This window comes from Pelobates fuscus, chromosome 2 (genome assembly GCF_036172605.1).
Source record: "Pelobates fuscus isolate aPelFus1 chromosome 2, aPelFus1.pri, whole genome shotgun sequence".
NCBI classification, from domain to species: Eukaryota; Metazoa; Chordata; class Amphibia; order Anura; family Pelobatidae; genus Pelobates; species Pelobates fuscus.
The window spans coordinates 337,971,902-337,994,725 of record NC_086318.1 but is presented as its reverse complement, the minus strand read 5'-3'; the positions used below and the strand labels follow the sequence as shown (position 1 = coordinate 337,994,725).

The 22,824-nt window shown below is 42.0% G+C and overlaps 2 protein-coding genes across 2 annotated transcripts in view; both read right to left on the bottom strand.

Annotated features, from left to right (window-relative positions):
- Nucleotides 1-22,824, bottom strand: part of FHL5 (four and a half LIM domains 5) — a 172,522-nt gene that overhangs the window by 104,785 nt on the left and 44,913 nt on the right. The window lies entirely within an intron of this gene.
- Nucleotides 1-22,824, bottom strand: part of UFL1 (UFM1 specific ligase 1) — a 54,256-nt gene that overhangs the window by 26,799 nt on the left and 4,633 nt on the right. Inside the window, exons 2-4 of the mRNA XM_063443582.1 lie at nucleotides 12,718-12,863; nucleotides 12,558-12,586; nucleotides 3,371-3,468 (exon numbers count right to left, since the gene is read on the bottom strand). Of these exons, the coding sequence (XP_063299652.1) occupies nucleotides 3,371-3,468; nucleotides 12,558-12,586; nucleotides 12,718-12,863 (273 nt within the window). The remainder of the gene's footprint in view (nucleotides 1-3,370; nucleotides 3,469-12,557; nucleotides 12,587-12,717; nucleotides 12,864-22,824) is intronic.

The window sequence follows — 22,824 nt, the reverse complement described above, 5'->3', positions numbered from 1 at the left end:
TTGAGACAACATATTTATTTATATTGACAGTAAGGACATGAATATATTATCATGGATCTCTAGGTCAAGCACATGATGATATTTATTTTTATAAAGTAATCTTGCAATACATAAAAATTAAGTTAATTGAAAATACATAACAAGGATCAGTAGATCTAATACTCTGTGATCAAGCGCTTCCAATTACAATATTCTTTTTAAAGGCTCCTCTTTGGGGGGTGAATTGAGGTTAGGGATTGAAATCCTATGAGCTGCGGCATTTAGTTGAGACTGAAAACTGTTGTCTGACAGCTGTTTACCAAAACACCACTAAATAATGTTTAGTGCCTGTCTGACAGCACTTCTGCAAAAATCACATTCTATCAGCAGTGGTACAGGCCAAAACGAAGGAGGAAGAAGCACTGCAGCCTGCTCATTATAACTTCTACAGTACAAATCAATCCTGCGGAGATATATTATATTGCAGCAATTCAGATGGGAAACCAATCTACAAAAATCCAATCTATCATTTTTAAATACAAAACAGTCATAGAAATATATATAACGTGAGCAAACAGTCTGTCTTTTTACAGGAACTGCATTAGAATTCTTTCAGCATTCTTAAAGAGGAATTGCCACTCGTGAGATGTTTGCTAACTTGAACAGTCAAGTCAATGTCGACACAACTAGCAGAGCTATTATTTCTTTTTAAATATGTACACGTCCTGATGGGCACACCATGTATATTTGTCTAACCACCAGCGATGCTATAACCACAGCGCATGCACACACAGCATTACTGCAGAAATGCCTGAGCACGCATGTGCTCATAGGATATTTTAGTGTAGATGTCGGAGTGCTCCCCAAGATTCACAGAGAGTCAAAGTCACCAACAATGAGGAACTGCAGTGGGGTAAGTGTATGTTTCTTTGCATTTGCTTTTTCATCCAGGTAAATGGTGCAATAGAGCTACTGGGGTGACGAAACAATGAATGGTCACTTCCAAGAAAAAGTCAGTTCTGACTTTAATATTCCAGAGAAGTCACACCTGGTGAATCTTAGTAGGTTGCAGAAGTAACTTGAACTTGGTGTTCAATGGCCACTATAAGCACAGATAGAAGGACCAGGATTTGTATAGGTTATTGTTCACTTTGCTAGCTATATTATTGTTTTCAATTAAATAGTTTTTTTTTTGTTCAATTGGGCTGTTTTCGTGTTAAAAGGTCCCAGGCGCCATCACATCTTAGAGGTTAAACCTTAAATAAATGGTTTAACTTAACACTTTGAAAGATGGCATCGGATGTGTTTGCCTGGTGCAGTGTTAATGTTGATGGCAAATTTCAATTTGTTTTTGTCATAGTCTTTTGACTAATAAGCCATTTTAGTTTTAGTTGTATTTTAGACATCCGAATTGCTTTAGTTTTAGTCGCGTTATAGTCAACGAAAACTAAACAACAAACATCTAATGGGTTTAGTTAAAGTCTCTGTCTTTTGGCTCTCTCTCTGTGTCTCTTCCCCCCAGAACCTGGTCTCCTTCTCCCAGAGCCCCTCAATGCATCTCATCTTCCTCTCATTCACCCATTGCCATGCCATTATAGTTTTAGTTTTATTTTAGTAATCTGAATTGTTTTACTCTAGTTTTAGTCGCCAAAATCTGATGAAAATTGTTAGCCGACGAAATGAACACTGGCCTGGTGCTTTCTTTCTTGGTCAGAGGCCTCAATCAAAAAGTCTCAGAGTAGATGCAACTGAGACCTCAGTCTGCCAGCAGCACCTGGCTGAAGTCTTGGACCAAGAAAGGAACGGATTAAATTGTTATGGTACCCGGAGTGTCCCATTAAATAAAATGAATACCCTTGTCCTTTCCTATCTGCAGTATTGGTTTTCTCGCTAACATTACAGCAGTGTATTTTTTTTGTGCCTTTCACTACACAAGTATATCATGTGACTTACATGACACAAGAAGTACTATACCAGTTTTTAAAAAAAATCATTAATTTCCAACTGCTGAATTTTTTTAAAGTATTTATTTAATTAGTGCTGAATTATTATTGCACTCTGATGAAAGATTATCTGTGCTGTCAACTTCAGAAGAAGTATGGACACTGGGGGTGGGGAGGTGGGGCAGGTGGAGGTTTAAGTGATGGATGCAATTAGTTTAGTAGGTTATGTCCCAAATGCCAGTGAACTCTGCGTGATGTAAAATATATCTCCTTGTAGTAAGTGCATTGGTTGAAAACAAATTTGCCAGACAGGCAGTTTTGATAAATAAATTTAAGTTTACTGTGAAGTCTTATTTGATCTGAATTAAAGGAGCACTCCAAACACCATCACCATTAAAGCCCACCGTAACAATTATGGGGCCAGGAGTGCCCTGGTGTCACCCCACAGTGTTAAACTATTTTAGCACAGTTTGACAACTTTTTGGGATTACGCCGGATTAACGCACCGCATCTATTCATTTCCATCAAGAGAAGCAAGATGGCACTATAGAGCGAAGCAATACCAATGCTGGGACACAATCATTGCATTCATCTGATGCTCTCAAATGCAAATTAGGCTCTGCTTTACTGTAAACATACTGCTTTTTTTGCTGGAGAAAACAGGATGAAGCAGATGCAGCACCAGCTTAGGTAAGTTTTCAAACTGTGCTAAAAAATGTTTTGCCATCTTACCATGGTACAGTACTATGGCACTATACCCACTACAAAAGGCTCTAGTCATTGAGGTGCTTGGAGTGTCTGTTTAAGTTATTGTTCACGGAGTGAATTAAAGACCAATATTTACTAGAAACGTTTACTAGACATCAAAAATGTATAACTAAAGTGTAGGTTTTATGGTACACACAACTAGCAGGGCCAATCAGGGCAAAAAGGTTTGTGGGGATTGAATTAGTGGAACACCAACCGACCTCTGATCGTGGCAGTCCTGGCATGCAACTGAACGTATCTGCTCAAAAGCTCCTAACGCAAACTGTCATTAGAGCTTCACTTTAAACATTGTATATGTTAATGCTTTTCCAAAGTTTTCCAGCAGAACATTGCCCAGAGCATAACACTGCCTCCACCGGCCTGTCTTCTTCACATAGTGCATCCTGCCGCCATCTCTACCCCAGGTAAACAACTATTAGCCTTTATCAAAGTTACTCAGATCTTTTTGCTTGCCCATTTTTCCTGCTTCCAACACATGATATTCAAGAACTGACTCTTCACTTGAAACCCAATATATCCCACTTCTTTACCGGTGCCATTGTAACGATATACTCAGTTATTCACTACACCTGCCAGTGGTTTTAATGTTGTGGCTGATCAATCTATATATTTTTAAATATGGTTTGACCTTTGTACAAGAAGCATGGTTATAAAAACATGTGCATTTTGTGTTTACTTACTCATCCACAAGCTGTCCCAGCACCAGCTGGATACTTTTGTCTAGCTTGACAAGTTCATTCGCTCTGCTTTCAATATGAGTTAGATCAACATTGACCACCTAGATGTAAGGAAATGGGGAACATAGCAATATAAACGGTCATATACATACTGAAAAACATCTGCACATAAATCTTAAAAATATTATTTTAGAAAATAAACTAATCTTTTGTTGAAAAAAAAAATATATATTTGTTGACATACTTAGACACTTTTGACAGTGAGGGCTTGTTTCACGTGTGCTTTTTTCATAGATTCCTTCACACATCCAGATCCAAGCAATATTGAATCTCTCACATTTTTCTAAGCACTTCCCATCCACCTACTAAATGTATAGTATGCTCATCCAGCTGTTTGAGATCTAACAATATTACCTCTGCTCTGTTAACTTCTTCTAATCATCACTTCCATGGATTATTTAACTAAGCACTTTGGATAAATGAGCTTAAATGGCTAGATCTCATCTCTTCACCTTTTGGATCGGTCTGTGTACGTTCTCCCCTAATTGTACAGCGCGGCACAATATGTTGGTGCTTTATAAATGCCACTAATATTAATAAAATGGGTAATGTACTTTAAAATAAGGAGAAAGTGAGCCTAGTATCCAAGATGCTCATTCGAATGAGAGGAATACAAATAGAAATACTGGCTCCAAATCTATTTGTTACACATGCTAAAATGTGGCCAAAATGTATTTCTTGCTTAGAGCTGTGGAATGTCTGTGCAACTGTGTGCACCCACAGCAACATATGGTATACTACATTCCACAAGTTATTGCTGGAACCACATTTGAAAATGTATGTTTCGCTGCCAAAAATACTTTGATTGTCATCAGAAAACCCAATCAACATTAGTAATCTAAAAAGGAAGCAAACACCTGGGTCTACTAAAGACATACAAATGTATGTGTGTATGTATGAATATAAACACACACACACACACACACACACACACACACATATATATATATATATTATATATATTTTTTTTTTATCACACACGCTAAAATGTTTGCATACCCTTGAAGAATTGGTAATATATGTACCACTCTTTAAAAAAAAAACGAGCAGGCAAAATATATTTATTTTATTTCTTATGGGATTCATATTCAACGGTAAGTTATAACAGAATGGCACAATCATAAAACAAAACATGGCAACAAAGAAAAAAATGAAATGACCCATGTACATACCCTTAGTTCTTAATACTGTGTAGTGCCCCCTTTAGCATCAATGACAGTGTGCAGTTTTTTGTAACAGTGGTCTAATTCTTGCAGGTGTTATAGCTGCCCGCTCGACTTGGCAAAATGCTTCCAAGCAAAGTCTTTGGTTGTCTTGCATGAACCGCATGTTTGAGATCTCCCCAGAGTGTCTTGATAATATTAAGGTCAGGAGACTGTGATGGCCACTCGAAAACCTTCACCTTTTTCTGCTGTAACCACTAGAGGGCTAACTTGGCCATGTGCTTAGGGTCACGGTCATGCTGAAAAGTCCAAGAGCGTCTCACGTGCAGCCTTCGTGCAGAAGAATGCAAATTGTTTGCCAGTATTTTCTAATTTCTAATTCTAAGTATTTTCTAATAAAATGCTGCATTTATCTTGCCATCAATTTTCACAAGAGCTCACACAACCAAAATATCATAGAGCCACCATCATGCTTCATAGTGGGGATGGCATTCTTTTCACTATAGGCCTTGTTGACACCTCTCCAAACATAGCGATTATTGCTGTGACCATAAAGCTCTATTTTGGTTTCGACACTCCATATTACAGTGTGCCAGAAGTTCTGAGGTGTTTCAAGGTGTTGTCGGGCATATTGTAACTGGGCTTTTTTGTGGCATTGGCACAGTAAAGGCTTCTTTCTGGCAACTCAGGCATGCAGCTCAATTTTGTTCAAGTATCATCGTATTGTGCTTCTTGAAACAACCACACCATATTTTTCCACAGCAGCCTGTATTTCTCCGCGGGGCCAGTGTTTTTCTTTTTTTTTGGTATCCTGAACAATATTTCTGGCAGTTGTAGCTGAAGTCTTTCTTGGTTTACCTGACTTTAGCTTGGTACCAAGAGATCCCTGAATTTTCCACTTCTTAATAAGTGATTAAACTGTACTGACTGGCATTTTCATGACTTTGGATATCTTTTTCTATCCTTTTCCATCTTTATAAAGTTCCTTTACCTTGTTACGCAGGTATTTTGACAGTTTTTTTTCTGCTCCCCAGGGCTCAGTATCTAGCCTGCTCAGTGCATCCACATGACAGCTAACAAACTCATTGACTATTTATACACAGGCACTAATTGCAATTTAAAAAGCCACAGAAACAGGACATTTGCAAATGGTGCGGTATAAATAGGGGTAAGAATTATCCCATTGGTCCATTCACATTTCAAATGGGCCAATGAAAAGCATTGTTGATATAAATGGGTTATTGTGTTGAAGTTGGATAGGATTAACCCTTTCATGGTGAAGCGTATTTTATCTTTGGGACTATATTTATCATGTCCACAACACTTCATAATTTAAGGATCACAAGATGTTTATGACTCCTAATTATTCTAGAAATATTTTGTTAGCAATTAATTTTGCCAAGTGTTACTCAAAGTATTGTTTCTGATATTAACAGTTGATTAAACTGTGTGGCGAAACCAACCTCGCCACTGGGCCCTGGAGAAGCCTGTTTGCTAGCCTCCTACCTGCTGACTATGGCCCCTGGGTTATTTGGGGCATATTGTACTGTATATTGCTGCTACTGGCCCTTTTAACAGCATCTATGGACATATTGGGACTTTTGGGACTACTGTCCCTTTAAGACTGTGATACATATGCTAGTGTACTGCCTGTAATATTATATGTGTGTTAAGTTTAACCTGGGTGATATGTATGCAGCATTCATCTGATTGTTCGGTAGAATCACTCCATTTATTATATTGAGTGAAACTACCGAACAACCAGACCACCCAGGAATAAGTGTGCCTCCAATTACAGTTTGCAACAATGTTGCAAACGGGTAATTGGCAATCAGTGTAATGTATTCTTTGTCCTCTGGGTGGCCGCCATTCGGGAAACAAACACGTGGCGGCGGCCATCTTAAACTACCGAACAGCGGTGTTTTGCCGTCGAGTGTCTGGAACTAAAATCGGACACTTGACTAGGCAAACACCGCTGAGACCTCCATACTTCCAGAAATTCGTATGGAAACTACCGAATGACCCGCCGTTCGGTAGAAAGAACCCCACAAACAAGGGAATTCATTCAAACCCTCTCCAGGCTCTATAACACAGGCAATTCGCCTGTTTTCATTCCCTTGTTTGTGACCGACCGCAGGGCCAAAATGCATGGAACTGTTTTCGGATACTTTACCCATGCGGTCGGTCAAATCTTTGGAACCCCATATCTCACGAACCATTCATCCGAATTACTTGAATTTTGGATATGTTGTCCCCCTGAATAAGGGCTATCCAGCGATGCTGGATTTAAAGGTGTACCCCCGGGTTTTGGGGTACATCCAGAACTTGGCTGAAAAAGTGTACCGGATAATTGAGTTTAATGTTATCTGAGGGGAGGGGATGTGTGGGCTGAACCATGTATGTGATTGGTTATTTTATGCCTCCCCCTGGGTGTGGCCTGTATGTGTATTATTGTAATAAAAGCCAGGCTGGATGAGACAGTCCAGAGTTCCTGTTTTACCCTCAAAGTGATGTGTCGTCTCATTATTGGGGGAAGGATTTATTGTATGCTGTTCCAGTTGACTGCTAGGAGTACAAGCCTATTCGTATGGTTCCTATTCAATGGTCTACAGCATTCATACGCTTGGGAGAATTTAAAAGGTTTCTCGGATTCGGTGATTGTGGTGTCTGCCAGAGTGCTTGGAGTCCTCAGGAAGCACTAGGAGCATCCATTAACGGAGGTACCAAGTCGGGGTGCCAGGTGATCCGTTACAAACTGTATATTATGTTAATTAAATTATATCATTATTGATTCGTTGTTCGCTAGTAAATACTTTCTAGAAATTATGAGAACTCAAACTTTTTGAAGGATTCTGTGAATAATTTTGCTTTGATTTAATAGAAGTAAATATTTGGAATAGATTCAATTCGGTGATTGTTGACTACCTGAGCAGATTCATATATGAAAGTTGTTTAAAACTGATAATGTAAATCTAATCTACAGGATTGAAACAATGAGGAGTTACAGACTACTGTTTGTGCCTCATTGTGTCGGAACATATAGTTTAACTGGAAACAGTTTTTTTTTTTTGAAGAAATTTTAAATGTATGAATTTGATTGCCTAATTGGGTAGATCATATTGTTCGTGTTGATCTATGTGCCCAATTGTAGTTTTTGGTTCATTAAATGTTAGTTCTGACATATTCTTTTCTTCAACATCTAATGTTTTAATGTCGGTCCTTTGCAGTTAAGGAGACTGACTGAGGAAAAAGGACTGGCTTGTATGTTGTTTGAGGATGATTTGGTGTCCTTCTTTACCAATGACTTGAAGTGACCTTTTATTTATGACATTATGTATTCTGTGGCAAGTAATTGAGGGAACTGCAAACTACTCTAGCTACTTTTTTGATATTATGTTGAGTTTGATTTAAGTTTTGTTTTAATGTATTAACCTAATTGATTTAAAGTATTTCCACTCATTTATGGGGGATTACTACCAACCTAGGATAATTGACTATAGTTGTAATTTAAAAGGTCCTTCAAAGAGTTCGAATTCTCCAAATTTCAAGAAAGTATTTACTAACGAACAACAAATCAATTATATAATTATATATATAATCCAATGAACATAATATACAGTTTGATCAACTTTGAGTAACACTCGAGTCATAAACATCTTGTGATCCTTAAATAATGTAATCCTTAAAAAATAGTCACAAAGATAAAATACGCTTCACCACGATAGGGTTAATTCTATTCAACTTCAACACACTAACCCATTTATATCAACAATGCTTTTCATTGGCCTGAATGAAATTTGAATGAACAACCCCTATTTATTCCGGACCATTTGCAAATGTCCAGTTCCTCTTTGATGAGCCACGAGGCGAAACGCGCATCAAAGGCTCTGTGAAATGTACCTCAATAGTAATCAGACATAGGTAGGATGCACTAAATCCACGTTATTCTCAGACATAGAAACATATATTGTGACGGCAGATAAGAACCATTCAGCCCATCCAGTCTGCCCAATTTTTTTTTTTTAAATACTTTCATTAGTCCCTGGCCTCATCTTATAGTTAGGAAGGCCTTATGCATATTCCACGCATGCTCAAACTCCTTTACTGTGTTAATCTCTACCACTTCAGTTGGAAGCCTATTCCATGCATCCTCTACCCTCTCCGTAAAGTAATACTTCCAGATATTAATTTTAAACCTTTGCCCCTCTAATTTAAGACTATGTCCTCTTGTTGTGGTAGTTTTTCTTCTTTTAAATATAGCCTCCTCCTATATTCCCTTTATGTATTTAAATGTTTCTATCATATCTCCCCTGTCTCGTCTTTCCTCCAAGCTATAAATGTTAAGATCATTTAACCTTTTATTGTAAGTTTTATCTTGCAATCCATGAACCAGTTTAGTAGCCCTTCTATGAACTCTCTCTAAAGTATCAATATCCTTCTGGAGATACGGTCTCCAGTACTCCGTACAATACTCCAAGTAAAGGTCTCACCAGTGTTCTGTACAATGGCATGAGCACTTCCCTCTTTCTACTGCTAATACCTCTCCCAATACAACCAAGCATTCTGCTAGCATTTCCTGATGCTCTATTACATTGTCTGCCTACCTTTAAGTCATCAGAAATAATCACCCCTAAATCCCTTTCCTCGGATGTTGAGGTTAGGACTCTATCAAATATTCTGTACTCTACCCTTGGGTTTTTACGTCCAAGATGCATTATCTTGAGTTTATCCACATTAAATGTCAGTTGCCACAACTCTGACCATTTTTCTAGTTTACCTAAATCATTTGCCATTTGGCTTATCCCACCTGGAACATGAATCATGTTACATATCTTAGTATGATCAGCAAAAAGACATAGCTTACCATCAAGACCTTCTGCAATATCACTAATAAAAACATTAAAGAGAATGGGTCCAAGTACAGATCCCTGAGGTACCCCACTGGTGACAAGCCCATGCTTCGAATATACTCCATTGACTACAACCCTCTGTTGCCTGTCACTCAACCACTGCCTAACACATTCAACAATATTGGAATCAAAACTTAAAGATTGACAGTTTATTGATAAGCCTTCTATGTGCAACAGTGTCAAAAGCCGTACTGAAATCTAGGTAAGCAATGTCTACTGCACCACCCTGATCTATTATTTTAGTTACCCAATCAAAAAAATCAATAAGATTAGTTTGGCATGATCTCCCTGAAGTAAATCCATGTTGTCTCTGATCTTGAAATCCACGTGTTTTTAGATGTTCAACAATCCTATCCTTTAACATGGTTTCCATTACTTTCCCCACTACTGAAGTTGCCCGACTCCTCCCTACTACCTTTCTTGTGAATGGGCACAACATTCGCTAACTTCCAATCTTCTGGGACTACTCCTGTTATCAATGATTGGTTAAATAAATCTGTTAATGGTTTTGCTAGTACACCACTAAGCTCTTTTAATAACTTTGGGTGTATTCCATCAGGTCCCATTGACTTATTTGTCTTTACTTTTGACAGCTGAAATAGAACCTCTTCCTCTGTAAACTCACATGTAACAAATTACTAATTTGTCCTTTTTCCCTAACTGATGCCCCTTTCCTTCATTTTCATCTGTAAATACTGAACAGAAATATTAATTGAGGCAGTCAGCTATACCTTTATCCGATTCTACATACCTTCCTTATTTTGTTTTTAATCTAACTAATCCTTGTTTTACTTTCCTTTTCTCATTTATGCATCTAAAAATGTTTTATCCCTTTGTTTTACTGACTGTGCTATTTTCTCTTCTGTGTGTGTTTTGGAAGCTCTTTTAACTTGCTTAGCCTCTGTCTAATCTTATAGATCATTCTGTCTTCCTCACTCTGTTTTTTTTTTTTTTTTTTAAATTGCTAAATGCTAACTTTTAGTTTGTTTTTTTTTTTTTGGCCACATCTGCCGAGTACCACAGTGGTTTCTTGAATTTTTTGCTTTTACTGACAAGCCTATTGCAATTTTCTGTTGCCTTCAGCAGTGCAACTTTTAAATAATCCCATTTCAATTGCTCCAGTCTGATAATGACTCCTTTACACATATTCTAATTTTAGAAAAGTCTATTTTTCTAAAGTCTAAAACTTTTGTTTTTGTGTGGTGTGACTCAGTCACTGTTCTTATATTAAACCACACTGACTGTTGATCATTGGATCCTAAACTTTTACCTACAGTAATATCTGATACCAAATTTCCATTTGTTAACACTAAATCTAGTATGGCCTCCTTACGAGTTGGCTCCTCAACGACTTGTTTTAGAGACAATCCCAGTAGGGAGTTTAGAATATGTGTGCTCCTGGCACAAGCAGCTATTTTGGTTTTCCAATTCACATGAGGAAGATTAAAGTCACCCATGATGATAACTTCCCCCTTCATTGTCATTTTAGCTATTTCCTCAACTAGTAGATTATCTAACTCTTCTATTTGTCCTGGGGGCCTATAAATCACACCTACACGAGTCACTGTGTGATTACCAAATTCTAACGTAACCCAAACAGACTATGTTCGCTTCACTAACTTTTATTAGTCTAGATTTTATGCTATCCTTCACATACAGGGCCACCCCTCCCCTTTCTTACCGTCCCTGTCTTTTCTATATAAAGAGTAGCCTGGTATTGCTATGTCCCAGGCATTTTTCTCATTATACCATGTCTCAGTAACTAAATCTACATTATCAGTTGACATTATTGCCACAAGTTCATGGATCTTATCCCCTAAACTGCGAGCATTTGTAGACATGACTCTAAGCTTATCATTTTTTAACACACTTGCTACAGGCACCTTCTGTCCTTGTTTTGGGGGACAATTGGAGTAATGCTTTATCACCCTTTTGCCCCCCCCCCCCCCCAGTTTAAATACATCCTAGCAAAACCTCTGAATTGCTCACTGAGAACATTTGTTCCCTTTTGAGAAAGATGCAAACCATCTTTTTTTGTACAGTTTATTTCCATTCCAAACAGAGCTACCATGAGAAATAAAGCCGAATCCTTGCTCCCGACACCATTCACCAAGCCACAAGTTAAAGTCCCTAATACGCATCCGCCTGTCGTTCTGAGTGTTATGCACAGGCAGAACTTCAGAGAATGACAGTGTGGAAGCAACCTGCCGTATATCATTGGCAAAAACACTAAAAACTTCCTTTACCTCTGAAACCTTATTGCAAGCCAAGTCATTTGCGAAATCTTTTATTTAGTTCAGTTAAGAGGCTCGACAGCTACACAACGAACCTCTTAGAACAGTACAGCAGCTCCAGTTACCGGTACTGGTGCTCTATTGGCTTTCAAAATTAGTAGCCAAAAAGTTATTTTCTAAATTATGATCGTGCTTGCCACTTACAATTTAAGAGACAGCTAATTAAGGGTTAACTTTTCCTCTATCAAAACCCTTTCTACCACACTTTATTCTCTAAGTAGCAACAATAGGGTTAAAAAAAATTCAATTACCAATAGTGATTCTGGTTGCTACCCTATACTGCATGAACTCTATCAGAAGTGCTAAAAATTGAAGAGCTAACACTATAATTTACTATGCTAAGAATCTTAGTTGCTACTCTATATCTAAACAACCATAGTTGTAGATTTTATTATGGTGAAGGTATTGATACACATCTAAGTTAATATATTAAAATTAAAGGTTAAGTTTTAAAATACAACTGATTCTAACACTATTTTTTCTTAACTGGGTACATTTTGCATGTATTCAATAGCTCACACTCCTGTTCTATCTCGTATATAAAATGTTCACATACAAAAACAAAATCAAAAATATAAAAAAATGAATAAAACCTGATGATTTTGTCAAAATGTTGCACTGCATGAATCAGTTCAGTTTAAACAAAAATATTTTCCCATGACTGATTCTATTTAAAATGTATTCCCTGTTGAATAGCAAAATAAAAGCTACCAAATAAACTTCTATTTAACAAGCTTTTCAAATATATTTCACAGAGGCTTACCTGCTGTAATTCAACAATGTTCACTCGACCTGTTTATAACAAGATAGAAATTTTATCAGGGGAAAAAAAAACATAATAATGTCAATGATCTATAGAAATAATTTGCAACAAAAAAATGTCAATTTACCTTAAATGCTTATTACTTATAAATTAAACTCACCCCCTCGAACCTGAAGTTCATCTCTTATTTCCTTGGTAATCTGTGTTGGCGTGACATATTCTTTTCCATCAAGAGTATGAACAACATCCAGCTGTTTCTCAGCGATTAACTTGGAAACAATCTCGATACAGTTACGCTCAGATAACCTATATACAGAAAACATACACAAGACTTAAAGGGGTCACTCCAGGCACGAAGCAGAACTTAAAGCAGAATTATATATTATAATATATTTGCATTCCCGAACTTCCTGCCCCCCCTTTTCCCTTGATTTTCATATTTTTTTTTTATTCTTTTTTGTCATTACATTATTATTGTAATATTTCAAAATTGCAATTAGGTGGAATGAAATTAAAACTGAAAATTATTTGAAGAAATATTCATATATCTTCATCTTAAATATATATTGCTTAAAATTTATGAAGAATTACAAAACTCCTCTAGACATCCTATTGTATTAAAATTTGTTATTTTTTGTCAAGCTTATATAAATATAAAAGAAGTAGAACTAGAAGTAGTTCAGATAGGCACTGGAGGCAACTTACCCTGAAAGTAAGAGTGCGCCCAGAAGCCTCCTGGTACCAAAACAACTTCATTTAGATTAAGTGGTTATGGTGCATAATATGCCTACACTGTCACTTTAAAAGGGACACTATATTCACCAGAACAACTACAGCTTTTTAATGTAAATGCTGCATTTTCAGAGAAAATGTGCAGCACAGGCATTCAGAGAAGCTGAACGTTTCTCATAGAGATGAACTGATTCAATGCATCTTTACGAGGATGCTGATTTAAACAGAGGGGGGCATTTTGCCATGAATGTGCAAAAGCAGCCCAATGCTTTCCTATGGGATAATATCGTCAAACTTTATAATATCAGCAAAGGAGGCAGAGGCGGGGCCAACTGCAAAGAGACCCGTGCAGTGCTGTAAATAAGGCAAGTTTACAAGGGGTCGGGGGCTTAAACAACACATTTAGAACTATAGAAGGTTTAACTATGAAGGAGGGTTTTTGGGCACCTTTTGGCCCAGCCCTTCTGTCCTACTCAGGTAAATGCATCTGCATTAGCGCGAACAGTATTAGATGTTAATAACCGGCTGAAAGTCAGGTCTCTGCTTATCATAATGGCCCACAGCTGGTATAAATTAGTATAGCTAAGGTAGAGCATAATGTCCACCTTAGCTATACCTTCAATGTGACAAAGACAGGGTGAGGTACAGCGCTCACTCAAATGGTAGCAGATTCTGTTAATTGGATACCCTAACAATCCAAGGGGAAACAATAGGTAGAAAACAAGAAGAAAAGAAAAACTAATTTGCGCCAAGTATAAATTGAAATATATATATATATACACACACACACACACACACAAAATAGTGATAGAAACAACTTAAGATATGCTTAAAAGGTCTGGTAGAGGTAGATGCTGTGATGGTAACTGGAGAGACTCTAAAACTGTCTCTCCAAGGACCATCACAACATCTATCTCTACTCATAAATCTCCTCGGTGGGGATCAATCCACCTAAACAGATATCATTGAGCATAAGGTGCTCTTAAAATTGTGAGTAATTTTCATACTTTTTCACACACGTTTGTTGGTTTGAAACAATAAGCACTATATCCTGTTTTTATTCTTTCATATGCCACTTCCACTTGGCGCAAATCAGTTTTTTCTCGTTTTATACCTTCAATAGGAGCCAGGCTACAGCAGACCTTCCTCCAGTGTTAAACTGTTTAACATTGGTTTTATACTGAAAACACGGACTGCACCAAGGGATTCTAGACAATGATTCTAGACAAACACGGCACGGAGGTGGCGCCGATATTCCGCGCCCGCAGGGCAGAGAGCTCCACACGCGGGGAAGATGGCCGCGATGAGGACTCTGACTCCGCAGCAAGCGACACAAGCCGCACGGCAGCCACAAAACCCCTCACAAGGGACGACCTCCGGCACCTGCTACAGGAGATCAAGTCTAATATGGCTGCTGAGTTCACCAGGCACCTAGCACCTATCACTGCGAGCCTCAATGAATTGACACACAGAACCACCGCCATTGAAGATCAAATGGACCGCACATCCTCGCGGACCCAGGCGAACGAGACCGCCATTGCTGCACTACAAGAGCAGGTACATCAATTAGAAGAGGCCCAAGAAGACCTTAATAACCGCTCCCGCCGTAATAACATACGGATTAGAGGGGTGCCAGAATCAGTGGGAATTGACACGCTAGCATCCACGCTGCGAGAACTATTCTGCGGCCTACTACCCAAAGCCTCACCAGCCGAACTCCTACTAGACAGGGCGCACAGGGCCCTCAAAGCCCCCCTCCCCAATGCAACCCAACCCAGGGACATTATTATCCGCATGCATTACTTCCACATCAAGGAAGCACTAATGAGAGCGGCCAGAGACAACCCACTGCAGATAGAGGGGCATCAGGTATCCTTCTACCAAGATCTAGCCCCGAGCACTTTACGCAAAAGGCGGGAACTACGGCCCCTCACCCTGGAACTGGCCAGAAGACATATTAGGTATACCTGGGGACACCCCTTCAAGCTGCAGGTCAGGCGGAACGACAGAACCCACACCTTGCACAATATTTCGGAGGCCGCTGAATTCGTAGAACGTCTGGGCCTACCTGCCATCGACTTCTCTGCGGAATTGACAGACAGGCGACCCATTGGAAGGCCAGCAGCCAGAGGCCCACACCCAAATCTAGCAGGAAATCCAGCGCCAGGAGGACCTCGTCCCCCAACCACCAACTAACCACGATTACGCGCGAGAGGCATCAGGGAAAAGACTACCACTTCCTCCACAAACCTCACCATTAATAAGCCACCAGGACTAAAAGGACTATATCCGAGAGATTGCCGAACCCACGGACACACTCACCAGAAGACGACATTTTCCCGGCCGATTGTCGACAAGAACCAGATAAGATATGACTTTGTCCTGAACATGTATACTTAGCCCTTGCCCCTATGACAGGCTAGAGGGACACGATAAAACACCAGCCTCGACCTTAGCCTAATCACCATGTATCAACAGGACAGCCGCTATGGCCCCGTTAGGCCTACCCCAGATTTCCCACGCGCAATGCTAGCTCCTACAAATGGGTCACCCTACTCCGCTGGCCCTGGTCGCAACCCGCTACACTCCCCCCCACCCCTCCCCATACACAAAAAAAAAAAAAAAAAAGGAAACAAAAAAATACAAAAATACTAATAATATAAAAAAAAAAAAAAGAACTCATGATTACCTAACCCTATAGCTTAGATCCTCACCTATAACCGCTCATGCTGAATTTATACCCCTCTAACTGCATCACAGGGAATAGGTGATGTAGGGGATGCTCAAGAAAGGATAGGCAAGCAACTCTCCATCGCCCCTGGGGGGGGACGTCCGAGTAATCCAAGACCCATGGCCACCCTGCTATATCCCACGCTCGCTGGATGCCACCTCGCCTGACATCGGAGGCGCGAAAATCAGGGAACCCGTCACCAAATGATTAGGCACCCCCTTCTCCCCATGCCTGCAACCCCGCGCAGGGTCTCTTAGAGATCAGGGCTTAGTGTATATGAAGCTAAACCGCATTAGGGAACATTCAAGCTGTTTATTTTATGCATGCCATGTTTTCAATGTTTTAAATGTTTTGATTGTTATATGTCTTATTCTCTGTGACGCTACCTCCCCTCTAGACTTAGCGTAAACTACATGGAAGACGGGACCCACCGACACACAAAGGACAACACGGACAGCTACCCGATCGACAACTCCAAGATACTGTACCAACTTCCCTACGACCTGACGGCACTGACCTATGACACTTACGCCTTCGTATAAGGTAAGACACTACAGGCCTTACGGAACCACCAGTGACACGGACCGACCACCACACACTAAGGTATACGCACCACCAGCTTACATGCCTGCCGGCGACTCTGTTAGAGAGACCGCCAACCCCAGACAACACAACACCACCAGGGTAAGAATACCCACGGAGCGGCTAGACGCTCACCCCCATTCCCTACTGGCCACACTATAAGCCCAGTAGCTCACCCCCCCCCCCCGACTTTTCGTTTACCCTTCACCGTCCCTTCCTCCCCGGCCTCCCCCCCCCTCCCTTCCCCCCTTTCGGGATCAGAGGGCTAGAGCCCCCCCCCCCCTTCTCTTCCTCTCTCCCCTCCCCTCAGCCCCACAGCCTTGGACCGCCCGGGCGCGGACCCCACGCCCGCTCACACTCCACACCCGGCTACCATTCACGAGCACCACTAGCACAATGCCCACACACCTACGCTGCGTATCCATTAACGCAAAAGGCCTAAACTCACCCACCAAACGCCACAGCATACTCAGATGGGCACATAAACTAAACATAGACATCCTGCTTATTCAAGAAACTCACTTCACAACCCAACGAGCCTTTCCCTTAACAAATAGATACTATACGAAAAGCTATATGGCTACGTCCCCAGACTCCAAAACAAAAGGAGTTGCCATTCTACTAAAAGCCAATTGCCCCCTCTCTGATATAGTATGCAACAGGGACCCACAGGGACGCTACGTCACGATACAAGGGAGGGTGGGCACCACGGCCTATGCCTTCTCCTCAGTTTATGCACCTACAATACCAGATACATCATTTTGGCAACAATTAACGACACACTTCAACACCTATTCCACTGCACGCCTCATCATAGGAGGAGACTGCAATGCAGTCCATACCCCGGCCATCGACAGGACGCATCCCCATAACACGCGCACCCGCCCATCGCAGAATGACACTTTATTCTACCAATTCCTAGCATCACAAAACTTGATCGACATATGGAGAGCGCAACACCCAACAACCAGAGACTATACATTTCACTCCCACCCACACGGCACGTATTCCCGTATAGACCACTTCTTAGTGACCCCTAACCTAGTACCCCAGGTCACCAGATCAGAAATAGGCTCCATATCATGGTCAGACCATGCTGAGATCGCTATTACTTTGACCCTGCCGACCATCCACAAACATTGGACATGGAGGCTAAACCCTCTCCTCTTACACGACGTCCTAATCAAAGACAAAATCACCAAGGAATTGAAGGACTACTTCGACCTCAATACACGGGCAGACACCGCACCCGCGACAATATGGGCCGCACACAAAACGGTCATTAGAGGCACCCTTATCAGCTTAGCTTCACATAAGAAAAAACGATCGCAACAGCAAATCACAGACGCAATGACGGAGCTCCGTCACCTAGAAACCCTACACAAAAAGAACCCACACCCCAACACGCTAACTAAATTGACAGCGCTTCGGGACTTACTCAAAAGCCTTACCCAAAAAGACACCGCCAAAGCCTTGATGTGGCTAAAACGCACTTTCTATGAAAAAGGGAACAAGGCGGACACAATGCTGGCCCGCCGCCTCAAGCAACGAATCGAAGCTAAACGGATCTCCGCTATACGCACCGCAGAAGGTGATACAAGCAATTGCCCGACACACATAGGTCGTATCTTCCAAGAATACTACACTGACCTCTATAACCACTCCCGACATTCCCAGAACAACCTAGACTCCTTACACGCCCGTATAGATAAATTCCTGAACAACGCGTCCCTGCCCGCGATGACCCAGGAGGCAAAGACCTCAATGGGGCAAGACGTGACGGTGGAAGAGATGGCGTCAGCCCTTGGCTCCTTCAAACCCAACAAGAGCCCGGGCCCAGATGGCTACTCTGCCTTATATTATAAAGAATTTAGCCCACTACTGCTACCCCACCTGTGCAGGGTATTTAACGCTACACTTAGGGGAGAAACCCTCCCACCGGACATGACTAGCGCGAACATCTGCCTCCTGCCCAAACCCGGTAAGGACCACCTAGAGCCCTCTCACTATAGGCCGATATCTCTACTTAACGTAGACCTTAAACTCATGACTAAGGTCATGGCAAATAGACTGAACCCGCACCTAGGATCCCTAATCCACCCAGATCAGGTGGGATTTATCCCCCACAGACAGGCCGCGGACAACACCCGACGAGCAGTGGACCTTATATGGCTCGCTAACCATAGACAGATCCCGACCGCAGTAATATCACTCGACGCCGAAAAGGCCTTTGACCGCCTAACATGGGCTTTTTTACACCACACCCTAACGCACATAGGACTACCACCGGAATTCACCTCATTCTTGCAGGCGGTATACCACGACCCTCAAGGGGCACTCCTACTACCCCACATACCGCCCCCGCGCTTTCCCATCACCAACGGCACGCGCCAGGGATGCCCTTTGTCACCCCTGCTGTTTGCCCTCTCCCTGGAACCCTTACTCCAGGCGGTGCGAGCCAGCGGGGAGGTGGAGGGGATCACTGTAAGGGGGGAGACATTCAAGATCTCGGCGTATGCCGACGACATTCTCCTGACTCTGACCAACCCGGAACACTCCCTAGGGCCCTTTCTAGGCATCGTACAGGAATACTCCGACATCTCGGGCTACAAGCTCAATCTAAACAAATCTGAACTCCTTCCCGTGCAGTTAGACTCTGCGAGCCTAGAAAGGATACGCCAAACATTCCCACTTAGGATCTGCCGCCTGGCTATTTCCTACCTCGGAATCCAATTGCCAGCTGACGTCTCCTCCCTATATGCCAAGAACTACACCCCCATACTCCTTAAAGCACATGAGGACCTCATCAAATGGAGACCCCTGGGGATATCGTGGTTAGGGCGCGTGACCTCCATTAAAATGAATCTCCTCCCTAGGTTCCTCTACCTCTTCCAAACCCTACCCATCCTGCTACATAGACCGGACTTCAAAGCCCTCCAATCAGCTATTGACACGTTCATATGGAACGGACGTAGACCAAGGGTGCGAAGGAGCACACTATACGTGCCAAAGAAAACGGGAGGCCTGGGCCTACCGAACTTCTTACACTACCATACGGCAGCACACTTAGCCCGGATCCAGCAATGGCATCTCCCGCCTGGAAAGAAAAGATGGGTGGACCTGGAACACCTGATCTTTGGACGCGACCACCCGTCCCTATACATGTGGACACCCAGACCTCATAGACCCCTACCACCGCCGACGGCTCCCGCGATTAACCATGCACTAGACCTGTGGGACAAGACGAGGGACAAATATGTCCTCTCCTCTTTCCTATCCCCGATGACCCCCATCTGGAGGAACAAACTGTTTCCCCCAGGTCTCACCCCCAAACACTTTGCCAACTTTGAGCAAAGAGATATATCCAGAATAGGACATCTCTATCAGGGCACCGAAACCATCCAATTCGCGGACATCCCAGAATCCTCTTCCCTAACAACATTTGACCATTTCAGGTATATCCAACTGCGAAGCTTCGCGGCTACACCGAGTATCAAGCAAGCGGGGACGGCCCCGCTCACCAAATTCGAACGTGAATGCACAACCCGCCCAAACAGAAAAGGCCAAATATCAGACCTATACATGACCATCGCCAACCACCCCACACAACGCTCCCTCCCATATATTTTAGCATGGGAGAGAGACCTAGGCCCACCAACTGAATCGACGGACTGGCCCGACATCTGGGAGGCAATAGCCTCAGTGTCCATATGCGTAACCCACTCAGAACAAGCATATAAAATGCTGTTTCGGTGGTACCTCACACCAAAACGCCTAGCCTCCATGCACCAGACGCCAACTAACACATGCTGGAAACAATGCGGGGAGACGGGGACATTCCTACACTGCTGGTGGACGTGCCCGAAACTCCGCCCGCTGTGGCAAAGCGCCACCCAATTAATCACCAAACTGTTACACAAACCGTGCCCTGTGGACCCTTGGGCCCTGTTGCTATCCAAACCCATTGAACCATTCACAAGATCAGAAAACAAACTAATAGCCCGAATCGCACTGGCCATCCGCAGATCCATTACGGAACTCTAGTCCACGCCCCGTATCCCACCACAAGACATGATCACACGAAAAATAGTAGAGTGCTCGCAAATGGACAAATTGACGGCACAAATCCAAGACACCCCTAAACAGTTCCACAAAATATGGGACCCATGGCTGGAGGGGGACACGACCATCCCCTGGTGACTCGCACACACAGACAGGGACACGATCAACATCATAATTAAAGACTGAACCGCCAACACTTCATCACAACATTGGCTCACCACAAAACTCATACTCCACACTACACACTCTCGGCCCTCCCAGGGCTCGGGCGGGGAAGCCCGGCGCCCCGGGCGGTCCACAGGCTGTAACCCCTTCCTATACCCCAACTCACCCATATAAGACCACCTGCAGGGATATCTACCCACCTACCTAATCCCACCATCATGACAACCCCTAACACAACACAAACAGACACACAGCACACCCACGAATCAGAAAGACGCACGGACGACCACCCCACCAACACACACATTACCGAACCCGACGAGAGCAGACCATTACTGTGACCCTACAGATAGGGCACTATAGAGACCACGCACAGCCTTTCACAAACGACAAGAGATGGACAGACACGACACCAGGATCTACAGCAGGACTACCCTCAGCACGAGTCCCCAACGCCCTCACCACTCACTACCAACTGAGTGATCAACCATGCAAGCTCAATGACGCAACCTTAAACGAATCACCCCCGACGGATACGACAGATAGGAACCAAACAACGTCCCCGACGGGACTAGGCACTCTAACCCCGGCTGGACTCACGACCCGACCAGACCCCCACCCCCCCCTTAACCTAAAGGTAACCCCCCACCACGACGATACAGGTATACACAATTACTGGCTCCCAAACGAGCGAGAAAGAACGCATGGATTCCTGACTACCAATCAATGCCGATACACCACTGTATACCATTGCTAGCTTTATAATATTTTTATGCGTACCCTGCGATGGTACAAATCTGAACAGATGCAAATGTTATACCCCCACCCCAACCCTTCCCCCCTTTTCTTTTCTGTACCCCCTCCCCCGAATATTGATATGTTTATTTAAATACACAAAAATCCGATAAATAAAGAATGATTATTAAAAAAAAAAAAAAACAGACTGGCGAAGGCACCAAAGTGTAGCATTGATGTCTGATTTTAATATGCATATTAAAACTGCACAGTCAAGACCTGGGCACTTTGCAGAACTTGCAAAGACCGCCGACGGTGACGTTGCTGTTGGGCGTCCGGGGGAAATGTAACAGAGTTCTACTTACCTGGACCTTTCCTTTGCGTGAAATTGCAACACTGTCAAAATTATTATTATTATAAGATTCGATCTTTATGAAATGCTAATTTTTCAAGAGGGAGGGAAGTGTCGCTTTAGGTAAATTAAAGAGATAGTTCATAAACGTTAGGATTTGTTACATAACGATTTTCAATTGGCAGTACTATTTCCAGTAAAAAAAAACAGATTCATTTCAGAGGCGATCCAAGCCCAAAGACTGCTTTAGCTAAAAAGAACAGATATTCCGTAACATTTCTTTTCAACGAAGAGAAATATATTTATAGTTGTAATCAATGGCAAGGTTATACTTGTGGCAAGGTTGTAGTAACATGAATAAATACATCAGCGAGGGAGAATAGAACATATATATGTATAAAAACGGATATAAGCAAGTCCTATAATTAACCCTGTAACTTTCCAAAACACCATGAAACCTGTACATGGGGAGCATTGCTGTATTACATTAATGGGACACAACAATATAATGTATTATATATATATATATATTTGCAGTAAAAGCCAACAGTATTATGACATTCAAAGTTAATTTCTTACACCTTTTTAGATTTTATTTATATTAAATAAGGTTTAATATATAATGTTTAATGTGAAATGAAAGCCCTATTTCACCTAAGCGAAATATATAATAGGTGTGGGTACACTTAATATGGAAGAGGTAAATTATGGTTGACAGATATATAGCTCAGATTTTGTTTTGGTTCAGAACTTGTACAATTGCATATGTCTGTAAAGGGACACACTATAGGCACCCAGATGACGTTATCTCATTGAAGTGGTCTGGGTACAGTGTCCCTATTGCCCTTAGTCCTGCAATGCAATAAAAAATTGCAGTTTTAACCCCTTAAGGACCGGACTGTTTTTGC